General features: G+C 52.2%; 1 protein-coding gene across 1 annotated transcript in view; it reads right to left on the reverse strand.

The window, feature by feature from the left end:
• Positions 1 to 19,543, reverse strand: part of DIS3L2 (DIS3 like 3'-5' exoribonuclease 2) — a 328,420-nt gene that overhangs the window by 30,709 nt on the left and 278,168 nt on the right. The window contains exon 15 of the mRNA XM_029932868.1: positions 11,635 to 11,714. Within this exon, the coding sequence (XP_029788728.1) occupies positions 11,635 to 11,714 (80 nt within the window). The remainder of the gene's footprint in view (positions 1 to 11,634; positions 11,715 to 19,543) is intronic.

Raw genomic sequence — 19,543 nt, forward strand, 5'->3', positions numbered from 1 at the left:
AAAACACTATGACAAATATCAAACGCCTAGGAGTAATCCAACACGAGTTGAGACTTCTACACAGAGAATTATAAGACAATATTGAGAAAAACGAAAGAAGATACAAATAAAGGAACAGGATATACCATGTTTATGGAGTAGGAGACTCGCTATCTTGAAAGTACGTAAAATCCTCGGTGGATTTGTAGATGCGAAGCAATCTCAATACAAATCTCGGCAAGTTCGGGTGGCAGCTGGCAATCTGATTGCAATATTTATGTGGAAATGGAAAGGGCCAAGAACAGCCCCGAGGCCTTCACAGCCGAGGACAAGGTGGAATGTCTAGCTCTACTGGAGAGCGAGACTTTTGACCAAGGCGCAATGATGAAGACAGTGTGGCACTGGCCAAAAGTAGATGTTCAGATCCGTGACATGGATCCGTGTGTTTACGGACGCTTCGCCTCTGACGAGAGCGGCGCTGTGGGCCAGTGGGGAAAGTCTTTTCAAGAAATGATGCCGAGTCAATTAGATAAACATGTGGGGAAAATGGTACTTCCTATACCGTATCTAAAAAAAAAAAATCAATTCTGATTACATTATTGAGGTCAAATAGAGAGGGTAATGCCATAGAGCTTCTAGAAAACAATGCAGGGAAATTTTGATGGTCTATTTTGTTCAACTTGATTGGCTAGTGAGTGTCCAGATTAAACATTATTTCTAGCCTGTCTGTGAGGCCAGACACCCTTCCAACTGTGGGGGGATGAACAGAACAACAGGTAGAGGAATTCGACCCTTTCCCTCCCATCTTACTGTCTGAGCAGGGCATCTCCTTTGCTCCTGTCCTGACACCATGGACTTTTCTGGTCTTCAGACCTCCGGACTCCACTAGGTTACCTTTTCCTGGTTCTCCAGCTAGTAGGCGGCAGATCACGGGCCTTCTGAGCCTCCACAATCATACGCTGATTCTTCATAACAAATCTCATTTTATATCACTATCCATATCAATATCTTGATATAAATATGAATATAATATATTGATTCTGGTTCCCTGGAGAACCCCAATACAAACAAGTCTTTAGGATTTTGATACAGGTTTCTTAAATGGGATGTAAAAGAATTAACAATGAAGAAAAAGATTGCTACCCTGAACTCTATTGAAACGAACTCTATTGAAATGTTCACTAAAATTCCACCAAGGAGAGTCGAGGGCAAGTACTTCTACGGAGTAGAAGGTAGTTGCAACATGTATAACCAACAAAGGACTCATAATCTGAACAGAAAGAACGAGAAATCAACAAGAGAAACAGAAAACCCAGCAGAAAAAGAGCCATGGAATCTGGAAAGGCACTCTACCGAATGGCCGATGAACGTGAACTCTGGTACAGCGCTGGTGTGGTAAATGGGTATGACCACTCGGGCAAACCATTTGGGGGTGTCCACTAAAGGGGCTCTTTTTCTGTGAGTCAGTGACTAAACTCCCAGGCGTCTACTCAAGAGAAATGCATGCAGATAATCACCAGAAACATGTACAAGCAGAATGATTTATAATAATCCCAACTGGAAACAACCCAACGTTGACTGAATTCATGTAGACTGACAACTCGTGATGGATTCATACAAAGTAAAGCCTCCCAGCGATGAAAACGCAAGGACACGGCTAGATGTGGCAACACAGAGGAATTCTCACAAACATACAAAGGGAAAAACCAGACACAGAGGAGAGTATACTCAACGATTCCATTCATGCTAGGTTCAAGGCCAGGCTTAGTTCAAGGCCAGGCTAAATGAACCTCCGGCGTTAGAAGTTATGATGTGGATTCCTTTTGGGAGGAGAGGAGGTCAGGAGGGAAGCTCCCAGGTCCTGAAATGTTCAATGTCTTGACTTGGGTAATGCTGACGTGGTTGGCTCATTTCTAATGCTCCTCTGGTCCAGGTGCACAAGAATTGAGCCCTCCTCCTATGCACACCATAGTCCCAAAAGAAGTTTTACAAGTGAATTTATTGTAAAAAATCTATTTTCACTATTTGCAGTGTGCGCACCGTGGAAGAAACCAGCGGAGGGCATATTAAGTCCCTCTCCGCGTTGAGACATGCACTAGTGTGCGCACGGACGGGTCTGCACATCTCCCCACTGTGGCCGGCTCCCACCTTCTCTCACTCTGATCAGCTCTGGCCTTAGCCAGCCAGCAGGAACCGGGGAGCTTGTGATTTCCATGCGCCCTGGCCCAGCAGCAAGGGAAACCTCTGCTCAGGCGATTCAATCCTCTAAAGCATGACTCCAGGCTCCCTGCCTCTGCAGCTCTCTCAGTAGTTGGAGAAAGGGTGCCGACTCAACACAGCTGATTATGAGCTCTTCCGTGCCCTGGCCACTTGCGGGGTGCATTACACTTGTGGGAGACGGGGTGACTGGGACCTAGGGGTGACGTAAGCAGGCCAGGAGACAGGCACGCTGACCCAGGCCTTGCTGCCCTCGCCGCCACGGACCCAAGGGCAGTCCCGCATCCCTGTGGGAAGCTGCTCCAGGCCCTGCCTCGGCGGCGCATCATGTGGCCGAGGTGGTATCCCGGGAGAAGGCTGCCGGCTCTACCTCTTGTTTATAGCTTGACCTTGGGCAGGGCCCTGCTCAGGGGATCAGTTTCCCTCTCAGTAAAATGGGAGCATTCATCCCGCCTCCCCTTTCCATCGGGAAGTCTGAAGTCAACCAAACATTGCACTTTGGCATCCAAGGTGTCATTGCTGTGTGGAGGGACGTGGCGGGAGGGACCCGGGAGCCACCCACCATCTCTCTGCATGGAATGGAAGGGAGAGAAGCTTCCCCCACCATCACCATCTCGATGACAGCAGCTTAAGCAGGAGGTATGCCTGCGTTGCACCCATGCCCGGCCCCGAGGGCTGCGATGGGAAACGGTGAGCTCACCCCTGCACTGGGCGTGGCCAACTCCAGCGAGCACCCAGGTCACAGCTGCAGGCCGGCTCCCATGAGGTCACTCCGGGCAGTTCCCTCTGGTTGCGACGCCTCCACCTTCCCTCCTCTCCCTGAGTTCCCAGCTCCCCTTTCTCCTAAGCCAGGGCTTCACCGGGAGCAAGAAAGGCTTCCTTCAGCCAGCGGGGGCGGTGGCGGGGGAGGTCTGGGGTCTCTCAGCTAACGTCACAGCTTAGCCTGAGGAACCGGCATCAGGTCCACGGTGCAGACACAAAGTGTCATTCCCAAAGCGTTGGGAAGTATTGGTGCTGGCCTGAAGTTGTCAGGGCTGCTGGGAAATTCCCCCTCTGCTTATCTGAGGTGAAGGAGGAGAACCAGAACCCAGCAGAGCGACATGAATTCGGCTTGGCGTTCTAGCCAGGAGCCCCTGCTCTCTGGCCGGTCCCAGTGTGGCAGCTGTGAAGAGGCGTCTCTCAGACCCCCTGCCACAGGTGCGTAAGTTGCCTTACAGCTGGCCCGCAGCCCCCCCAACCCACCCCTGCACCAGTGCTGAGCCCCACTTCCTGTGGCGACTTCACTCACATCCCCACTTTGACATGGTGACTCCAGCTCGGTGACTTCCCCTAGACCTGGCCACAGCCTGAGGCTCTCTCTAACCACACTTCCCTCCCCCTCCCCCTCCCCCACGGGGGCCGGGCTCCCATGAGCGAGTGATGAGGACTCCCTTCCTGCCCTCTCCTGTCTTCTTTCCTCCTCCCAATGCTGCCCTGGCACCTGCTTGTTGGCAGATCTGAACTAACAGGGGCAGCACTGCAGTGGGCATGAGGAAACAGACAGAAAGAGGGAGTCTGGGGGCTGCTCACTCATTACCTAGCAGGCAAAGGGGCTGCTCTTCTGAGTGCTGAATGGGGCATGGAGAGTGCCTGTCACAAAATGGCGGCCCGACTGCTCCCAGAGTTGCCAATGGTGACCTGGGAAAAAGTTTTTGCTTGACATTCTGTCAAATCAAGCATTTGAAAGCCTGGGAGGTGTGGTGTCTACCAGGACTGTGAAGTGGGCTGGTGACTGTGAGGTGTACCGATGCCCAGCACAGGGACCACGCCAGACTGAGTGTCCTCATCAAGCAGTTAAAGGCAAGTGGAACAGCCAGAGGGGCCTCTTTGGCAGCTTGCAAAAAGGGGGCCCCTCTTCCCTCGGGGGGCCAGCAATGCCCCTGTGCTGGAAGACACACACAGGTCCTCCTCTCTCCCCTGGGAGCCTCCCCTGACTTCCTTCCGGGCTGCCAGGCCCCTGATTAGGGTTAAATGCCAGGATGATGGTCCTGCTGGGGGATGCACTGGGCCTGATCAGGGAGGAAAGATTATACGCGAAGAGTGAGAGTTAGCCAGCAGGATTTGGAGGGCTTGACCAAAGGGGCCAGGAGATAAGAGAAGATGAGCAAGAATTCACAGACTTTGGGTACTTCCTGGGATGCACAATCTAGTACCCTGGCAAAAACCCCAGGGGGTGGGGCACACCGGCTCCTGGGGTGGTCCTGAGAAGCCCAGAGACAGTGACCCTAACGCTGAGTAATATGGAAAGGCATAGACTGCCCTGGCGACAGCAGAGGAAGGAAGACAGAGGCTGAGGGAGGGGCTGTGCAGGAGGCCCAGCGGGGGCCCACGTTCTGCGGGGGCGTCGGCGTGACACTCCTTTACCAGAGGGACGCCAGATCACTAAGGAGCCTGCTGGGAGCATCCCTCTGCAGACCCGAGAGGACAGCAGTGGGGGCAGTCACAGGGCTGGCCTCATTAACACTCATCGGCATGATGGTGTCTGAGGAACTGGAGGTCAGCAGTAATGGGGCCTGGGCCCCTCTGAATCCCCAGGGCCAGCTCCTGCCAGGATTCTTTAGACTGTGTGCAGGAGCCAGCAGACGAGAGGGGCGGTTGTCTGGGTCGGGGGGAGGAAGGGATAATCTGCCCAGATTGGAGGAGGGGCAGGCAGGGAGGTGCGTGGAGCTCAGGGGACTTCCTGGTGCTCCCTCGCCCCACTGTGAATGGACAAACAGACACGTGTGCTAACGCTGGCTCGAAGAGGATGTGACAGCCAAGGGCTCAATCTCACGATGCAGGGCTGGGTCAAACCACCAGCTAAGCTGCCAAGACCTGCCGAGGTGCTGGCTGAGGGTGAGAAGACTTCGGGAGGGACAGTGGGGGAGAGGGAGGGTGGGCCCACAGGGGCCCCAAGTCCCACTTGGGTAATGGAGGCAGCCTGTCACACCTGCGTCTCTGGTGTAAGCTCCTTGGGAAGAGGCAGGAGCTGAGGGGGCGCTGCTCCCCGCCGTGGGGGCCAGAGGCAGGCCGGTGTGGTGGGCGCAGGGGGCTGGAGCCACGGGAGGTCCGGGTCACACTGAGCGCAGCAGGGATGGCGGGCAGGACGCCTCCCACGGGAGGTGAGATTCCTCCAACATGCGGCAGTGGCTCGAGGCTGCTCCACCAGCCGGGCTGAGCCTCTGCCTGCCGACCCTCCTTTCCTCAGCCCCAGCCCTCCATACATTTCTCACACCTCCATCCTGTCTGGGAGGCTGCTGGTCGGTGGGCCTGAGCTGACCCGGCATGTCCTCCATGGTGAAAACAAGACAGCAGAAGGAGAGTCCCAGTGTGGCGCTAGGCTCTGCCTGCTGGGTGCGCTCTGACTGTGCGGAGAGGGTCTCGAGACCAAGGACGCTGGGCAGGCCGGTCCCCGGGGGCAGGCCAGCATGTCAGAGGGCCCTCGGGTCCAGAAAGTACTATGTGCCCAGGGAGTGGGGGAAAGCAGCCAGGCGGGCTGGCAGGGTCCAGGGGCTTTGCCTCGACCTTGGCTATTGCCAGAAAGTGGCCTGAGTGCCCACGGGCCGCAGGGAGCAGGGGACGTGAGGACCAGTGCTGCCCTCTCTTTTGGAAGGCGGCGGTGCTGCCGCCCCTCAAAGTAGGTTTATGAGGTGGGAAGATGCTTCAGCTGAGGAAAAGCACCCCCGCAGGGAAGATTCCTCGGACGCCTCTAGGTGTTGGCTCTCTGATACGGGTTTCAAGGTGCCAAACTGAGTCATCTAGCCAGTCAGAAAAAACAGAAGATTCAGTTTCATGAGTTTAGCAAACTAGGCTGTCCCACTGGCAGTCGGTGTCAAGGGGGAGGACGGGGTGCTGCAAAAGCTGCGGCCTGGGTCTGCCAGGGCCCGGGGCACGAGCCGCGCAGGCGGGTACAAGGGTGACCACAGCACCTGATAACTGTTCACACGGCCACAGCACACGTCCCCTCGCCCCACCCTCCCCCAACTCTGAGATGTCCCGTCATCTTCATGTTCCTGACAGAGAGGCTGTGTCCCGCAGGGGACAATGACCTGCCCTGGAGAATGACTGGCCAAACTCAGATCTGCGGTGACAAACCAGAAGTCCCTTCTATCGGGACCAGCCTGTCCACTCTCCCAGGGTCCGCAGCGATGGGAAATCCCAGAACTTCCCAGACCGAGAGCGCCGAGGGCAGACCTGCTGAAGAGAGGCTAGACCCAGAACCCCGCTCCTCCCAAAGATTTATGTTGTGGAGAGAAAGGCCGGCGGTGTGAAGGCACAGCAGGGGCCTTGGACTCAGCCTAGCACTGGGGTAAAATCCAGGCTCTGCTCTTGACCACGGTGTGACCTTGAGCAAGTTAACTGCGCACTCTCTCTCTTTTTTTTTAATCTGTAAAATTATGAAAAGAAGACCTGTCTTGAATGGTTTTGGAACTAGAAACAACCCAGGTAAGCCCAGAGCCCCGTGTTGGTGATTTGTGGGCATTCAGGGGCTGGTCATGCCGCCCAGATCAGACCCCAAGAGGCCATGGACGAGGGTCTGGCACAGTTATGCTCTTTGCAATTACTGCTCTGCCTCACTATCCAAGTGACAAACAGGAGGCAGTTGATGTAAGTAATTATAATCGACTGTATTTACAGAGTAAAATCAAATTTTTGCAGCTCCTTTCTTCTACATGTTAGTTCTTCAGGTTTCATAAAACTACCCAATAAGATAGTTTTCCCTCATGTCATGAGTAATTTATCCTTATCATAATCCTACAGCAATGAAAACACAAAGCTTGGAAAGAGATTTGACTCCCTTGTAGCCAGGTTCCTTCTTGAAAAGATTAAGTTAGTCTCCCCGCCCCTCCCTTCATCAAGAATTAGCAGCCAGGTCCTGGGCTAGGTGATGGGGGCACCGAAATGAGCAAAACAAGGCCCGGACCTTACAAGGCCCCAGCGTCGTGGAGGCATTCGGACCAGTGCCTGAGCTGGACCGGGCTGCTGGATGCTGACATGGGACCAGATGAGGGAGGCCCGGGACCGGGGAGAAGGGACACTGGCCTCAGCCTTTAGTGATGGCTGTCAGGGTGGGAATGGCTTTGAGGAACAAGTGACACTCAGCTGAGAGTGGAAGGAGAGAGACAGGTTCCCCAGACGGGTGGGAAAGGGGGCCATGGGAAAGAGTGGGTTCCAGAAACAGGGAACAGGATGGTCCCACAGAAGCCTATTGCACATGAGAGACATGAGGTGGCCTGGTGGGGGTGGGGTACCGGGCACGCCGGAGCGGGCAAGGGCCTGACGGCACAGCTATCTTGCCCCTTCCGCTAGCCCATGGAAGTGTCCATTCAGCTCTGTCGCCTCAGGGCCCAGTACTATGCTGGTACCCAGCAGAAGCTCTCGAAATCCTTGCTGAGTGAGGACTCAGATTCACATTTTGAAAAGTTCACTCAGACTTCTGGTTCTGACAAGATGGTAGACTGAACTGATGTGGGCCTCGTTCCCCACACAAACAGAGAAATGATGGATGGAATATATGAGAAGAATAATTCAAATATAAAACTGAGCAGGAGAGAATCATGGGAAAATTCCCAGGTACCTGAACTAAAGGGGAAACGAAATCAAAGCCAGAGTCCTTATCACGGCAACTGAGGCTGGGATTATCAGAGCCTGGAGCCGGGATTTGAATGTCCACAGGAGGGGGAAGACCAGGCCAGGGCCCTGGAACTCTGAGCCTCGCAGAAGGTCAGGGATCCAGCACAGGCTACTGGTCACCAAACAGGGTCCAGGAAGACCCTTCGCACAGCCCAGAGGCATGTGTGCGTGTGGCGCAGGGCAGGGGTTTCTCTGCAGGAAGGGAGCCCAAGCCCGCACCGCACGGGGGTGAGGAGGCTGCATACACACCACCCAGGTTCGGGGAATCCTGAGCCAAGAGGTTCATGCCGTACTGGCTGGGCCCCTGGAACACAGAGTCCTGGCCGGGCCCCTGGAACTCGGGGTCCTGGCAAAACAAATGCCAAAACAATGAAAACACACGACCACTGCCCATCGGCTCCCATGGTGAAAACAATCCCTGCTTTAGACGGTCCTCTGATAAGGAATGAACCACCATGGGGCTCCATCTCACGACCTGAACCGTGAGATCATGATCTGAGCCAGAATCAAGAATCGGATGTTTTATACACAATGGAGTACTACATGGCAATGAGAAAGAATGGAAAATCTGGCCATTTGTAGCAAAGTGGATGGACCTTGAGGGAGTCATGCTAAGCGAAATAAGTCAGGCAGAGAAGGACAGATACCATATGTTTGTACTCATAGGTCTAACAGGAGAAACCTAACAGAGGACCATGGAAAGGGGAAGGGGGGGAAAGAAAGTTAGGGAGAGGGAGGGAGGCAAATCATGAGAGACTGTTGAATCCTGAAAACAAACTGAGGGATGAAGAGGGAGGAGGAAAGGGGAAGCGGGGGAAGGGCATGGAGGAGGGCACTTGTGGGGAAGAGCACTGGGTGTTGTATGGAAACCAACTTGGCAATAAACTATTAAAAAAAAAAAAAGAGTCAGATGTTTAGCCAAAGGAGCCACCCAGGTGCCCCAGGCCTGCTCCGTTTGAAGGGAAATGTCCTACAGCCTCCATATTCACAGCACCTTCTTTACCAACGGACCGAACTTGGCAGAGAGGAATACTAAAATGACGATGAATTATACTGTGGGACATTCCCAGATAAAAGTGCTAGTTTCAATAATTAATTGTACCAAACAAATATTCAGATATCAAGCTAATTTCTTTCATATACAGAACCTCATCTCTGCTGCTCCTGCCTTCACGTTACTGCCTGAGGCAGCATGGCCCCTCAGGGCCCGGGGCGAATGTCCTCACTCTCTGAACACCACTGTTCCGCCAATACCCGGACCGAGGCACCCAAGGGAAAATGACCCTAAAAGTGAACAGAGAAACACAGGGCGGGGCCTAGGGGAGAGGAGAAAGTCACAGTCAAGTGCATGGGATTCTCCATGCTTCAAATCCCAATTCACACACACGGGCAGAGGAATTGGCCTTTAGACAGTGCGTCACACAGCGCTGAGGGCTGTCAAAGACGCGTGCACCAGCCCCTTCCCTGCCCAGGGCTCTGTCAGCTGCGGCCACAGCCCGTGGACGCGGCCCTGCCGGCGCTGGGAAGAGAGAACAGGTTGGAACATTTTCTGTTTGGGAAGCAGAGGCAATCCACACTTCCTGTGGCCACTTTGTATGACAGGCTGTGATGATGTCTTCCCCATGTCCTTCCAGTCCCCATGACGTCATCCCCCAGTTATGGCAGAAGGTATCATTAGTCCCATTGTTCTTTTTTTAAATTTTTAAAATGTTTTTTATTTATTTTTGAGGGATAGAGACAGTGTGAGCAGGGGAGGGTCAGAGAGAGAGGGAGACACAGAACCTGAAGACAGGCTCCAGGCTCTGAGCTGTCAGCGCAGAGCCCGACATGGGGCTCGAACCCACGAACCACAAGATCATGACCTGAGCCGAAGCCGGACTTCGAAGCTTAACCGACTGAGCCACCCAGGCGACGAAGAAACCAGAGGCTCAGCCCTTAAGAAATTTGTCCACAAACTGAGCACGCACCCCGCAGACTGCCTTCAAGATGAGCCGGAGGGAACTGCAGAGAGGCGTCGCTGAGGCACTTGATGGCCACGGTCCCGCGGTCATGGCTCCTATCTGCTTTCCTACACGAATGCTTTCTTTCACACATCTCTGGGGGCCAAAGCTGACCAATGTTTACACCCCCTAAATTCTCCTCTTACGTGCTTCCTCTGAAAACATGCTGGGCGTTGGCGATTAGGCCAAGAAACAGAACACGCCCTCAGCTGAGCTGTTGAGACATGGCCCTACAGGAGGGCAGGCCGGTGTCATCCTCCTGCTGGACGAAAATGCTGCTGACCTTTGTCCCAAAGAGGAGGGAGCCAGGCCAAAGTGGAGTCTGTAAACCTGGGCCAAGAGATGGGCGTGCACGGACGCAGCTGCCCCCCAGCGGGCCCCATCCCGGGGCACAGGCTGGCACGTACAGCGGCGGCGGCTGAGGTTTCCCTTCCTCCCCGGCGATGCTCGCACCTGTCACCACGGGACCCGTTCAGTCGTCCCCACCAGTCCCTGGGCCTGAGAAGCCCAGCCCTACTTCTCTGATGAGGCTCCATTAGGACATTTCTGACAAAATGGCCTAGAAACCCTGGAACTCTAGAAACTGCCAGCCAAGGCGACAGATGGTGGGGGTTAGAGGGCGCTTGGTCAGTCTTTCCAAATGACTAACTTGGTAGGAACTGAGGGTGCACAGCACTTATTGCGGCCCCTCCGAGGATAAATTACAGACAAGAATAGAGCCTCGACAGCAATGCGAATGGAGGCTTGGCCATGAAGGCCAAGAAGGTAACCCATCTTGCCCCGTAACAGAGCGAGGCTTCTTCAGGAAGACCCAGGCTTGTCTTCTGGAATGGGGAGTACAGATCCACCAGCACGTGTGCATTCGATTCCTTCCACTGAGTAAAATTAACTAGCCTAGATGCGTAAACGATTAGCCCTCGAGTCCAGGCTGAGACTGTCCTGGCCATCGACTGCGGTTTCCAAAAGCAGCAACCTGGGACAGCACTGGTTCATGTACCCCTTTCTGGAGTCAGCGGGATGGTGCCGACTCTTCCCCACACAGCTGTGGCGCGGGCCCTGAGCACGTTTGGTTCCCTCATGCTCCCCAGACTTCAGCCTCTGCCCACACGACAAAGGTAACAAGGAGCAAGACGCCTCAGGTTGCTGTGAGGAAGGAACGGGGTGATGTAATATCCCCGGTAGTGTGCCCAATGCAAAGTAGGTGCTCGCTGGTGGCTGCCATCACTGTCCGCCATCATCACTGTCACCGTCATCATCGAGCACTCGCCCCCACTTTCCCGGTCTCACAGACCAAACCACATGGTTAGGGAGGCAGTCTGCAGGGAGCGGAGGGGTGCTGTAAAAGTGTGCCCGGTGCCACCTTGCTAATGATAAGGTCCCCAACCTAGACCTCTGTAGGTACCCAGAAACCCCCCAATTGTAAAATTCACAAGCTAGGCTAGCACAACAAAACCTACCCACGTACGTGGATGGAACCACAGCAAAAGCCAAAGTCACACCATAACCAAATTAGCGAGCACATCATTGGAGACCGAGGACAGCTGGAGCCTGGGGAGGAAGGTCTGATGTATGTCAAATACACCCCATACTAGCGCTCTGGCTCCATCTTTAGGAGCCGGACAGATCTTACAGCAGAAATACTTCTGTGCCAGCTATTTTCTAGTAGAGTCCCCCAAAGTGTGATTCTTTCATGACAGTCCCTTTGATGGAGAGGCCCAGGGTAAGACAGCCCGGAGGCACTGCCTCGCCAGGACGTGGCGACCCTCCTTCCCACCGGGTGGCTTACTTGTTGCTGTCACGGTACTCGTAGATGTGACATCCTTGAGGCAATCCAGTCTCGTGATCCAGAGTGAAAGCAAGCTTTAGCTGAAGAGAAAGAGAGAAAAGAAAAACAATTAAGTCTAGGCAGCATGTTTTATTCATTCTGACGGCTGAAATGAAAAAAAAAAAAAAAGTCGAGAAAATCACATTCTCTCCAGCTGATGCGTCGTGTAGAATCCGGGCCGGTCACCTCGGGAGGAGCTGTGCGTTACGGGACACTGTCATCAGTGAGGACCCCCACTGGACTCTACTTATTCATTTAGCAGGTAACCAATTACGTATGAAGCACTTCCTTTGTGCCAGACCCTGAGCTAGTGGATGGGGAAAGAACAGTGAAGATAGGCAGAGAGGGGCTGCTTCATGGTAGAGAAGACAGATGATTCACACGATTAAGTGAATCAACGAATACTAGGCCTCCAATAAATATAGGTTCTCTGAAGCAGGAAGAAGACTCCCACGTTTTTGTAGAAGTAAGTAACCTGAGCTAGACTGGAAATGAGGGGAGGGGACGGGGTTGACTAGATCATGGGGGTGGAGGGTGGGGAGAAAAGAAGGTTCTCGCTGGTGCAGAGCATGGCATGTACAGAGGCCCGGATGCCCGAGAGTCTGGGTACTGAAGGATGGCTGGTAAGCCAGAACCCAGCAGGCACAGGGAACGTGGTGGGCAGCGATGCTGGCGAGGGAGGCCAGGGCAGAAGGCATGGAACCTCGCTGGCCACCTTAGAATTACCTTCATAGCAAAGGAAAGCCTCTGGTAAGGAATGCGTGGATGACATGGTCAAAACTGGATTTTAAAGATCCCTCTGGCTACTGTGTAGAGAGTGGGCTGTAGGGCAGAGGGCAGAGATAGGAGCCCTGCAGGAGGCTACCCAGCAGTGCCGGGAGGCAGTGCCGAGGGCTGGGTGGAAGGGTGGGGGATGGGGCCCCATAGGGAGAGAAAAATGGACCATTTAAGAATCTACCTTCGAAGTACATTTTGAGGGGTGTTTGGGTGGTCCAGCAGGTTAAGTGTCCAACTCCTGATCTCGGCTCAGGTCATCATCTCACAGTTTGGGAGATCGAGCCCTGCATTGGGCTCTGTGCTGACAGCACGGAGCCTGCTTGGGATTCTCTCTCTCTCCCTCCCCACCTCAATCTTTCTGTTCCACCCTGCTCTCTCTCTTTGTCTCAAAAATAAATAAATAAACTTAAAAAAAAGAGGTAAGTTTTGAGAAGCAGAGTTGACAGGATACGCAGGAGTCTATGTTGGGGAGTGGCGAGGCTGGAAAAGAAGAAATCAAGCGCAGTTTAGGTTTTTGATTTGAACAACCGCTCCGGCAGGTGACTGTTCCACTGCTGATCTGGGGATGGCTAGGAAGCCACAGGTTTGATGTTGGACATGTTAACTTTGACGCACTCAGACGCACTCTGATTAGGGACGACCAGGAACGAGAAGCTGGTAATGACGTCTTGGCTTCTTTCTGGTTCCAGAGGGGGCGCTCAGGTGAACGCACAGCTCTCTCTGTCGCCCGGAAGCCAGACCTCAGGGTGGCCGTGTGTCCTGCTAGAGCTGAGCTGGGATGTGGCAGCTTTAGCATTTCTACACCTAGAGCCAATTACTAGATTTACAAATTCACTGGGTTTTTAAAGCGCCAGGGAAATTTTAACTAAAATTAACTGCACATTAGGAGGGAACATTATTATAACGTTTTTTTTTTTTTTTTTAACTGCAAGACTGTTAACACAGATCTGCATCATTAGATGCTGGATGATTTTTCTCTTCCTCAGAGGGAAACAAGCTTGTAGGAATGGCCTGTCCTCTTACTGACCCAGATGAAAATGCAAAACCAGAAACGAGCCCTTCTTCGCCATCATGAAGCCAGGAACTTCAAGTCAGAGGCGTTTTCCCTACAGAGCACTGCTTGGACCTTCCCAGCTTCATTCAACAGAAGTGTAAAAAAAAAAATCTATTAACTATATCGTTTTCTCTTTACTTCCATCTTTGTAGCGGAGGCCAGGCCTATATTCATTTAGTCCCTTTCAAAGGTTGCACTGCTTAGAGATGTTCAAATCCTTTGATTCAGTAATTTATAAATGTATGGCTTAGAAAAACTACCATAAATATAAGAGGAACATTTTTTGTAAAATTGTTCACTTCAGTATCCTTTACTGGGAAGACTCTTATTTTTTTTTTTAATTTTTAATGTCTTTATTTTATTTTGAGAGATAGAGACAGACAGCGAGCAGGGGAGGGGCAGAAAGAGAGGGAGACACAGAATCTGAAGCAGACTCCAGGCTCTAAGCTCTCAGCACAGAGCTCGAAGTGGGGCTCAAACTCACAGACCATGAGATCATGACCTGAGCTGCAGTCGGATGCTTAACCAACTGAGCCACTTAGGCGCCCCTGGGAAGAATCTTAAAGACGAGCAAAAGCAGAGTGGGTAAGTAAACTACACCACAGAGTCGCGTGCGGGATAGCAGCTGTGAAGAATTTTTATTAATCTGGGAAAATATCTGGAAGAAAGCAGGACGTGTACTTGATTATATATCAAGAAAACGATGTAAAAACAGAACAAGGACCACATAGAAGAAAGACTGGAAGGAACAATGGCAACAGGGTTCCTTCCCTTTCTTTGCATTTTCCAAATTCTTTATGGTAAATATGATGAGATAGAAGCCATAGTCTTTAGTCATAAAGGAACCATGGGAAATTCATTCTGGGGGATTCTTGAGGTCAAGAAACTATGTGAATACCAATTCAACACTTAGGTGGGTAAGCAGGGGTGCTGGGGAGGCAGGGGAGAGAGGGGTGGGACAGAAGAGTGCTCATATTTACTGAATGGACAACTCATATTTATTGAATACCTACCAAATAAAGGCTCTCCATTACCCTGACCACAACCATCTGAATTAGGTATTACAATTTCCTTTTTACAGGGGAGGAACTTGAGGCTAAGAAAGGGTAGGTAATTTGTCCAAACCACAATGAGAATTTCAGCTAAAACCCATGCTCTTTCCACCTCACCGGAATGACAGGACTTGGTAATGATCTGGACGTCAAGCCTGCCAGAGAGGGAGGGGTCCAAGATGATGTTTAAGGTGCTCTGCCTTGGGCAGCTGTGCAGATGGGGCTGTTACGCACTGGGACAAGAAGAACGGCAGGCTTGGAAGGAGAGGCTGGATTTAGTTTGGGAGTGCTGATTTTAAGGTGTCTAAGAGGCATCTCAGTGGAGATGAACAGTCGGCAGTCTTGTATAAACAATTCTAAACTTCACAGGCAAGACTTATCTGGAGATACAAATTCAGAAGCCTCTAAATAATAACTAAGATGGTGACTAAAGCCATCGGTGTGGATGAGAAGGTTCTAAGGGAGTATGCAGAGTCAAAATGAGGCCTTTGGTAGAACATCTGTATTTCAGAGCTGGGCAATGGAGACTAAGAAGGAGTGGCCATGGAGTTTTGAGTTATGATGTTACAGGAGCCAAGAGGAGAACATGCCTGAAGGAGGGAGCAGTCAGCAGCATTAAACCCTTTTAAGAGGTCCAGTAAGAAAGGAACAAACATCCAGAACAAAGAATCCATTGAATTTAGCAAGAAGGACTCTCAGGAGAAGGGTGGGAGCAGAGATCAGGGTGTGAGAGGGTGAAAGTGCGTAGAAGGCGAGGAAGAAGGGATCAGGAGTGCATGTAACTCTTTTAACAAATTAGATGGTGGTGGGAAGTCAAGATGAAAGGATTGGAATGGAGCAGGACAGTAGGATGAGGGCTTAAAGGAGAGTGTACTGTAAGGTAACAGGCTTGCTTAAATGCAGACATAAAAGAAGCACTACAGAGGGAGGCTCAAAGACAAAGGAGATGGAGATCGTTAAAACGTCAAGGTCTGAGATAACAGGAGGGACTGGAAGCCAACAGACAAGTGGAAAACCCTTTCTCCAGTGTAGCAGAGGGAAGGCTGGACAGGGACGCGGATGTGTCTGGATTGGGCGCGGGTGGGGGAGCAGGACGGGCGATGGTGGTGGTGTGGAATGTTCCAGTCTGATTTTTGTTCTTTTCTGAGAATTAGGAGGTCAAATTATCCTCAAGGAATGGAGGCTTTGGTGAAGGAAGGAAAGGAGGTTGGAGGCAAGTGATGAAGGCTTGAAACCTTTCTTTGGAGGACAGGAAAAGCCGTTGATCAGGGAAGAGCATGAGGATTGCCAGGGAGCATTGACGGTCCCGCTGAGGTTACTGTAGCAACCATCTGCCCAGATGTTGATTTTTTTTTTCTAGCAACTTAGACACTGGCATGAAGAAAGTTAGGTTCCTCCAAAGCAGAGCATTTGCCAGGAAGCTTTGAGGGAAGAATAATGGAGCGGGGAGTAGAGATATGATATTGGCAAGAGCAGCGCCAGAGACTCTAAGGGGGAACAGGCAAGAAATAAAAATGAAAGGGGCTGACTGGAAGCAAACAGAAAGATCCTGGTGACAGTTGTCATGTACGGAGCTAATATTTATTGAGCGTGTTCTCTGCCCTTAATCCTCTGTTGAAACAGCCCTGGGAGGTTGGTTCCTATCCATACATTACAGAGGAGTTTCGAGTATTTAGCCCAAATTAGCCAGTAAGTCACAGAACTAAAGTGTGATCCACGTTGCTAACCGCTGGACAACGCTGGCCTCCTGAGGGGCCATGAGGTCAAGGAGAGGAAGTGTAAGAGTCGGTGCACGAGGGAATGGGGAGCACTGGAGGCTGCAGTAAGAGAGGAAGCCGTGTCCGAGCCTGGAGATGGGCAGTCAATCTCAACAGATGAGCAGAAGTCAAGGAATGGAGAGTCGGAGGTTGGGGTGAAAAGGTCCTCCATGAGAGGTTTGAAATTCACCCAGGACGATACTGCATTTCCCAAACAAATGCACAAAATGAGTCACCATGGGTGTGTGGGTGTGTTTGTATGTACCTACTATGTGCAAGGCTCAATACACAAATGAATGGGTCCAACCGGCCTATGCGGCAGACCTAGGTGCCTGTCCGGCAGTCATTTCCTCCTTCCCAATGATACCGTAGATTTGCGCAGCTAGCTACCCTCCCACTAAGTCCAGGGAATCCAGGGAGAAGCAGATCCAGTTTCCGGGGCTGGGCCTGATGGTTCTAAGCTAATCACATACACCTTTCAGTAATGGATCAGGAACTCGAGCCAATCAGTGCATGGCATTTCCTGGAATTGGACTTCCTTAGGAATTGGTTCAGGAATGAACATGTGCCCTGACGGAAGCCAATGAGAGAGGAGGGGATGTTTGTGCTGAGTGCTTCTGGGCTTGAGTGGCCAGAGCTATTGGAACTAGCTTGTTACCAGCCTATGAATGAAGCCAACTTAGAGACTAAGCTGACTTAAAAAATTTTTTTAAAAATATTTTATTTACTTTTGAGAGAAAGGGAGAGACAGCATGAGGAGGGGAGGGTCAAAGAGAGAGGGAGACAAAGAATCTGAAGCAGGCTCCAGGCTCTGAGCCTGACGCGGGGCTTGAACCCACGAACTGCGAGATCACAACCTGAGCTGAAGTCAGACGCTCAACCGATTGAGCCACCCAGGCGCTCTCACACTATCCTCTTTAAATACAGCTTCCTGCTGTCTATATGTCACAGGTATAAAAATGAATTACACAGCCTGGCCTCTCTGGGGGTTGGCTGCTCACATGAACAAAAATGGACTATATAGCAGAGGGATGGTGAGGGGGGCATTTGCTGCGGAGAACGTGCCAACCAGGGAGGACCTCAGGGTAGGTGCCGCCATCCCCTCTGCTCCTGCTTCAAAATCCCACATGCTTCTCCCACGCTGCAGAGCTCACCAGGTGGGTCTGGGCCACGCCATGTACTTCCTTCCACACCTCTGGCCCTTCCTTCTGCTGTGACTGCTTCCTTGTGCCCTTTCTGCCTAGCCCACCCACTGTTTGAGCTTCTCTCTGTGCAAGTCAAGCTCTGGCATTCCCTCCTCGGGTAACTGGAGGCAGGGCCTCTCTGTCCAGGGAGTGCGAGGGCTCAGGGGGGAGAGCTTCACCAGGTACCCCTGGCGCTCAGTGCCCCCATCCCCTGCGACCACAGGTGCTCAACGCCCGTCACCAAGCTGACCCGCCGAGGAGAGACTCGGAGTGTTTTGTTTACCTATTTTTTTTAAATGTTTTATTTATTTTTGAGACAGAGAGAGACAGAGCATGAGAGGGAGAGGGGCAGAGAGACAGGAAGACACAGAATCTCAAGCAGGCTCCAGGCTCTGAGCTGTCAGCACAGAGCTCGACACGGGGTTCGAACCCACAAATGTGAGATCATGACCTAAGCCGAAGTTGGAGGCTTAACCGACTGAGCCACCCAGGTGCCCCTGTTTACCTATTAATGGCTGTCCGGTCACCCAACTTACAGCCAGGGTCTCAGTCACCCTGAGTCTGTCCTGTGTCCTCTTACTCCAGTGAGGAAATTCTGCCTCCCATCTGCACCCCTCCATAACCACCCCTGGGTGAGAAGCGTCGGCTCAAATCCCCGTGGTGCCCAGGTGCTCCCATTTCACCCTTTGAAGACGCACCCAGTCCCTTACTCCGGAATGTTCGTCATGTCGTACAAGCCTGGCACAGCAAAGCAACAGGAGGCCTACAGGCTGCGTCAAGACGGCAGAGACCCTCCCGTGGAGTCGTTCAGCTGGGAGTGACTATCACAACGACACATCACAGGGTCCATCTTCCCCTTTTCCGGAGGCAGCTGCCACTAGCCCACCGTTTCCCAGGAGAATAGTTTCCAACTGCACCACATTCCTGGTACTGGGTGAGGAGAGAAGGAAGCCCAAATGGCAGTAAGAAGGTCACTCCGTCAGCCTCCATCAGCAGAGGAAAACGGCCTTTCCGTGGGTCCAGTTAGAGGCTAGGCTTTCCTCTGGACAAGGGCCAGGCCAATCTCCCTTGGGGAGGAAATGGAAGAGCCTTTTACTTCCGGGAGCTCAACCGACATCAAAGGGGAGAGCAGGTGCTGGGCAGCTTAGAGTATGAGACTCCTGCCAGGACCACTTTGGACGCAGCCCCCCTGCTCCAGGCGGGCCCCCCGGAAACTGGCAGCGTGGGTGATGAGGGAAGGCGCTAGGGCTGTCGGGAGAGAACAGTCCTCCCTCATTTGCCACGGGAATGTGCGTTATAGGCCCGTCAGGGTTGCTGATGAGAGGCCCTCCGTCAGTTCCTCTGGGCTCTGGAGGTGGGGGAGGCAAGGGGGGCAGCGGGGCCATCCTCCCCACAGGTGGCAAGGAAGCAGTAAAAGTGATGGGTTTAGGACCATATAGACCTCCCCAGGGAGGAAGGAATGCCCCCAGCTCAGCAGCAAAGGGTCCATGGAGCCACGTGTAGTGTTCAAGGAAACAGGACCTTATTTTGTATGTCAGTCCAGTGGAGCTAAGGGGCCAGAATACATTCATAAGAATAACTGAAAAAGAGTAATGGAACAGGGAAGGAAAGGGTGGCTAGAGGTGGTGACCTGATGTTCCCCTTGGCTAGTGAGCAAATCAAGCTTCAATCTGCTTGGGTGCACGGTTCCCAAAATCCATGTTCCTGGAGTACATTACGTACCGGCCATTTGGCGTTAAAACTCCTACAGCTAAGGAAGGTATCAGCTCAGAGTGGCTGGTGCTTTTGTTTTGTTTTTTGTTGTTGTTATTTATTTATATATTTATTTATTTTTAATACTTTATTGTCAAATTGGTTTCCATACAACACCCAGTGCTTTTCCCCACAAGTGCCCTCCTCCATCACCACCACTTCTTTCCCCCTCAGGTCCCTTCAACCTTCAGTTCATTTTCAGCATTCAACAGTCTCTCAAGTTTTGTGTCCCTCTCTCTCCCCAACTCTCTTTCCCTCTTCCCCTCCCCCTAGTCCTCCATTAGGTTTCTCCTG

Source organism: Suricata suricatta, chromosome 3, assembly GCF_006229205.1.
Source record: "Suricata suricatta isolate VVHF042 chromosome 3, meerkat_22Aug2017_6uvM2_HiC, whole genome shotgun sequence".
Taxonomy (NCBI): domain Eukaryota; kingdom Metazoa; phylum Chordata; class Mammalia; order Carnivora; family Herpestidae; genus Suricata; species Suricata suricatta.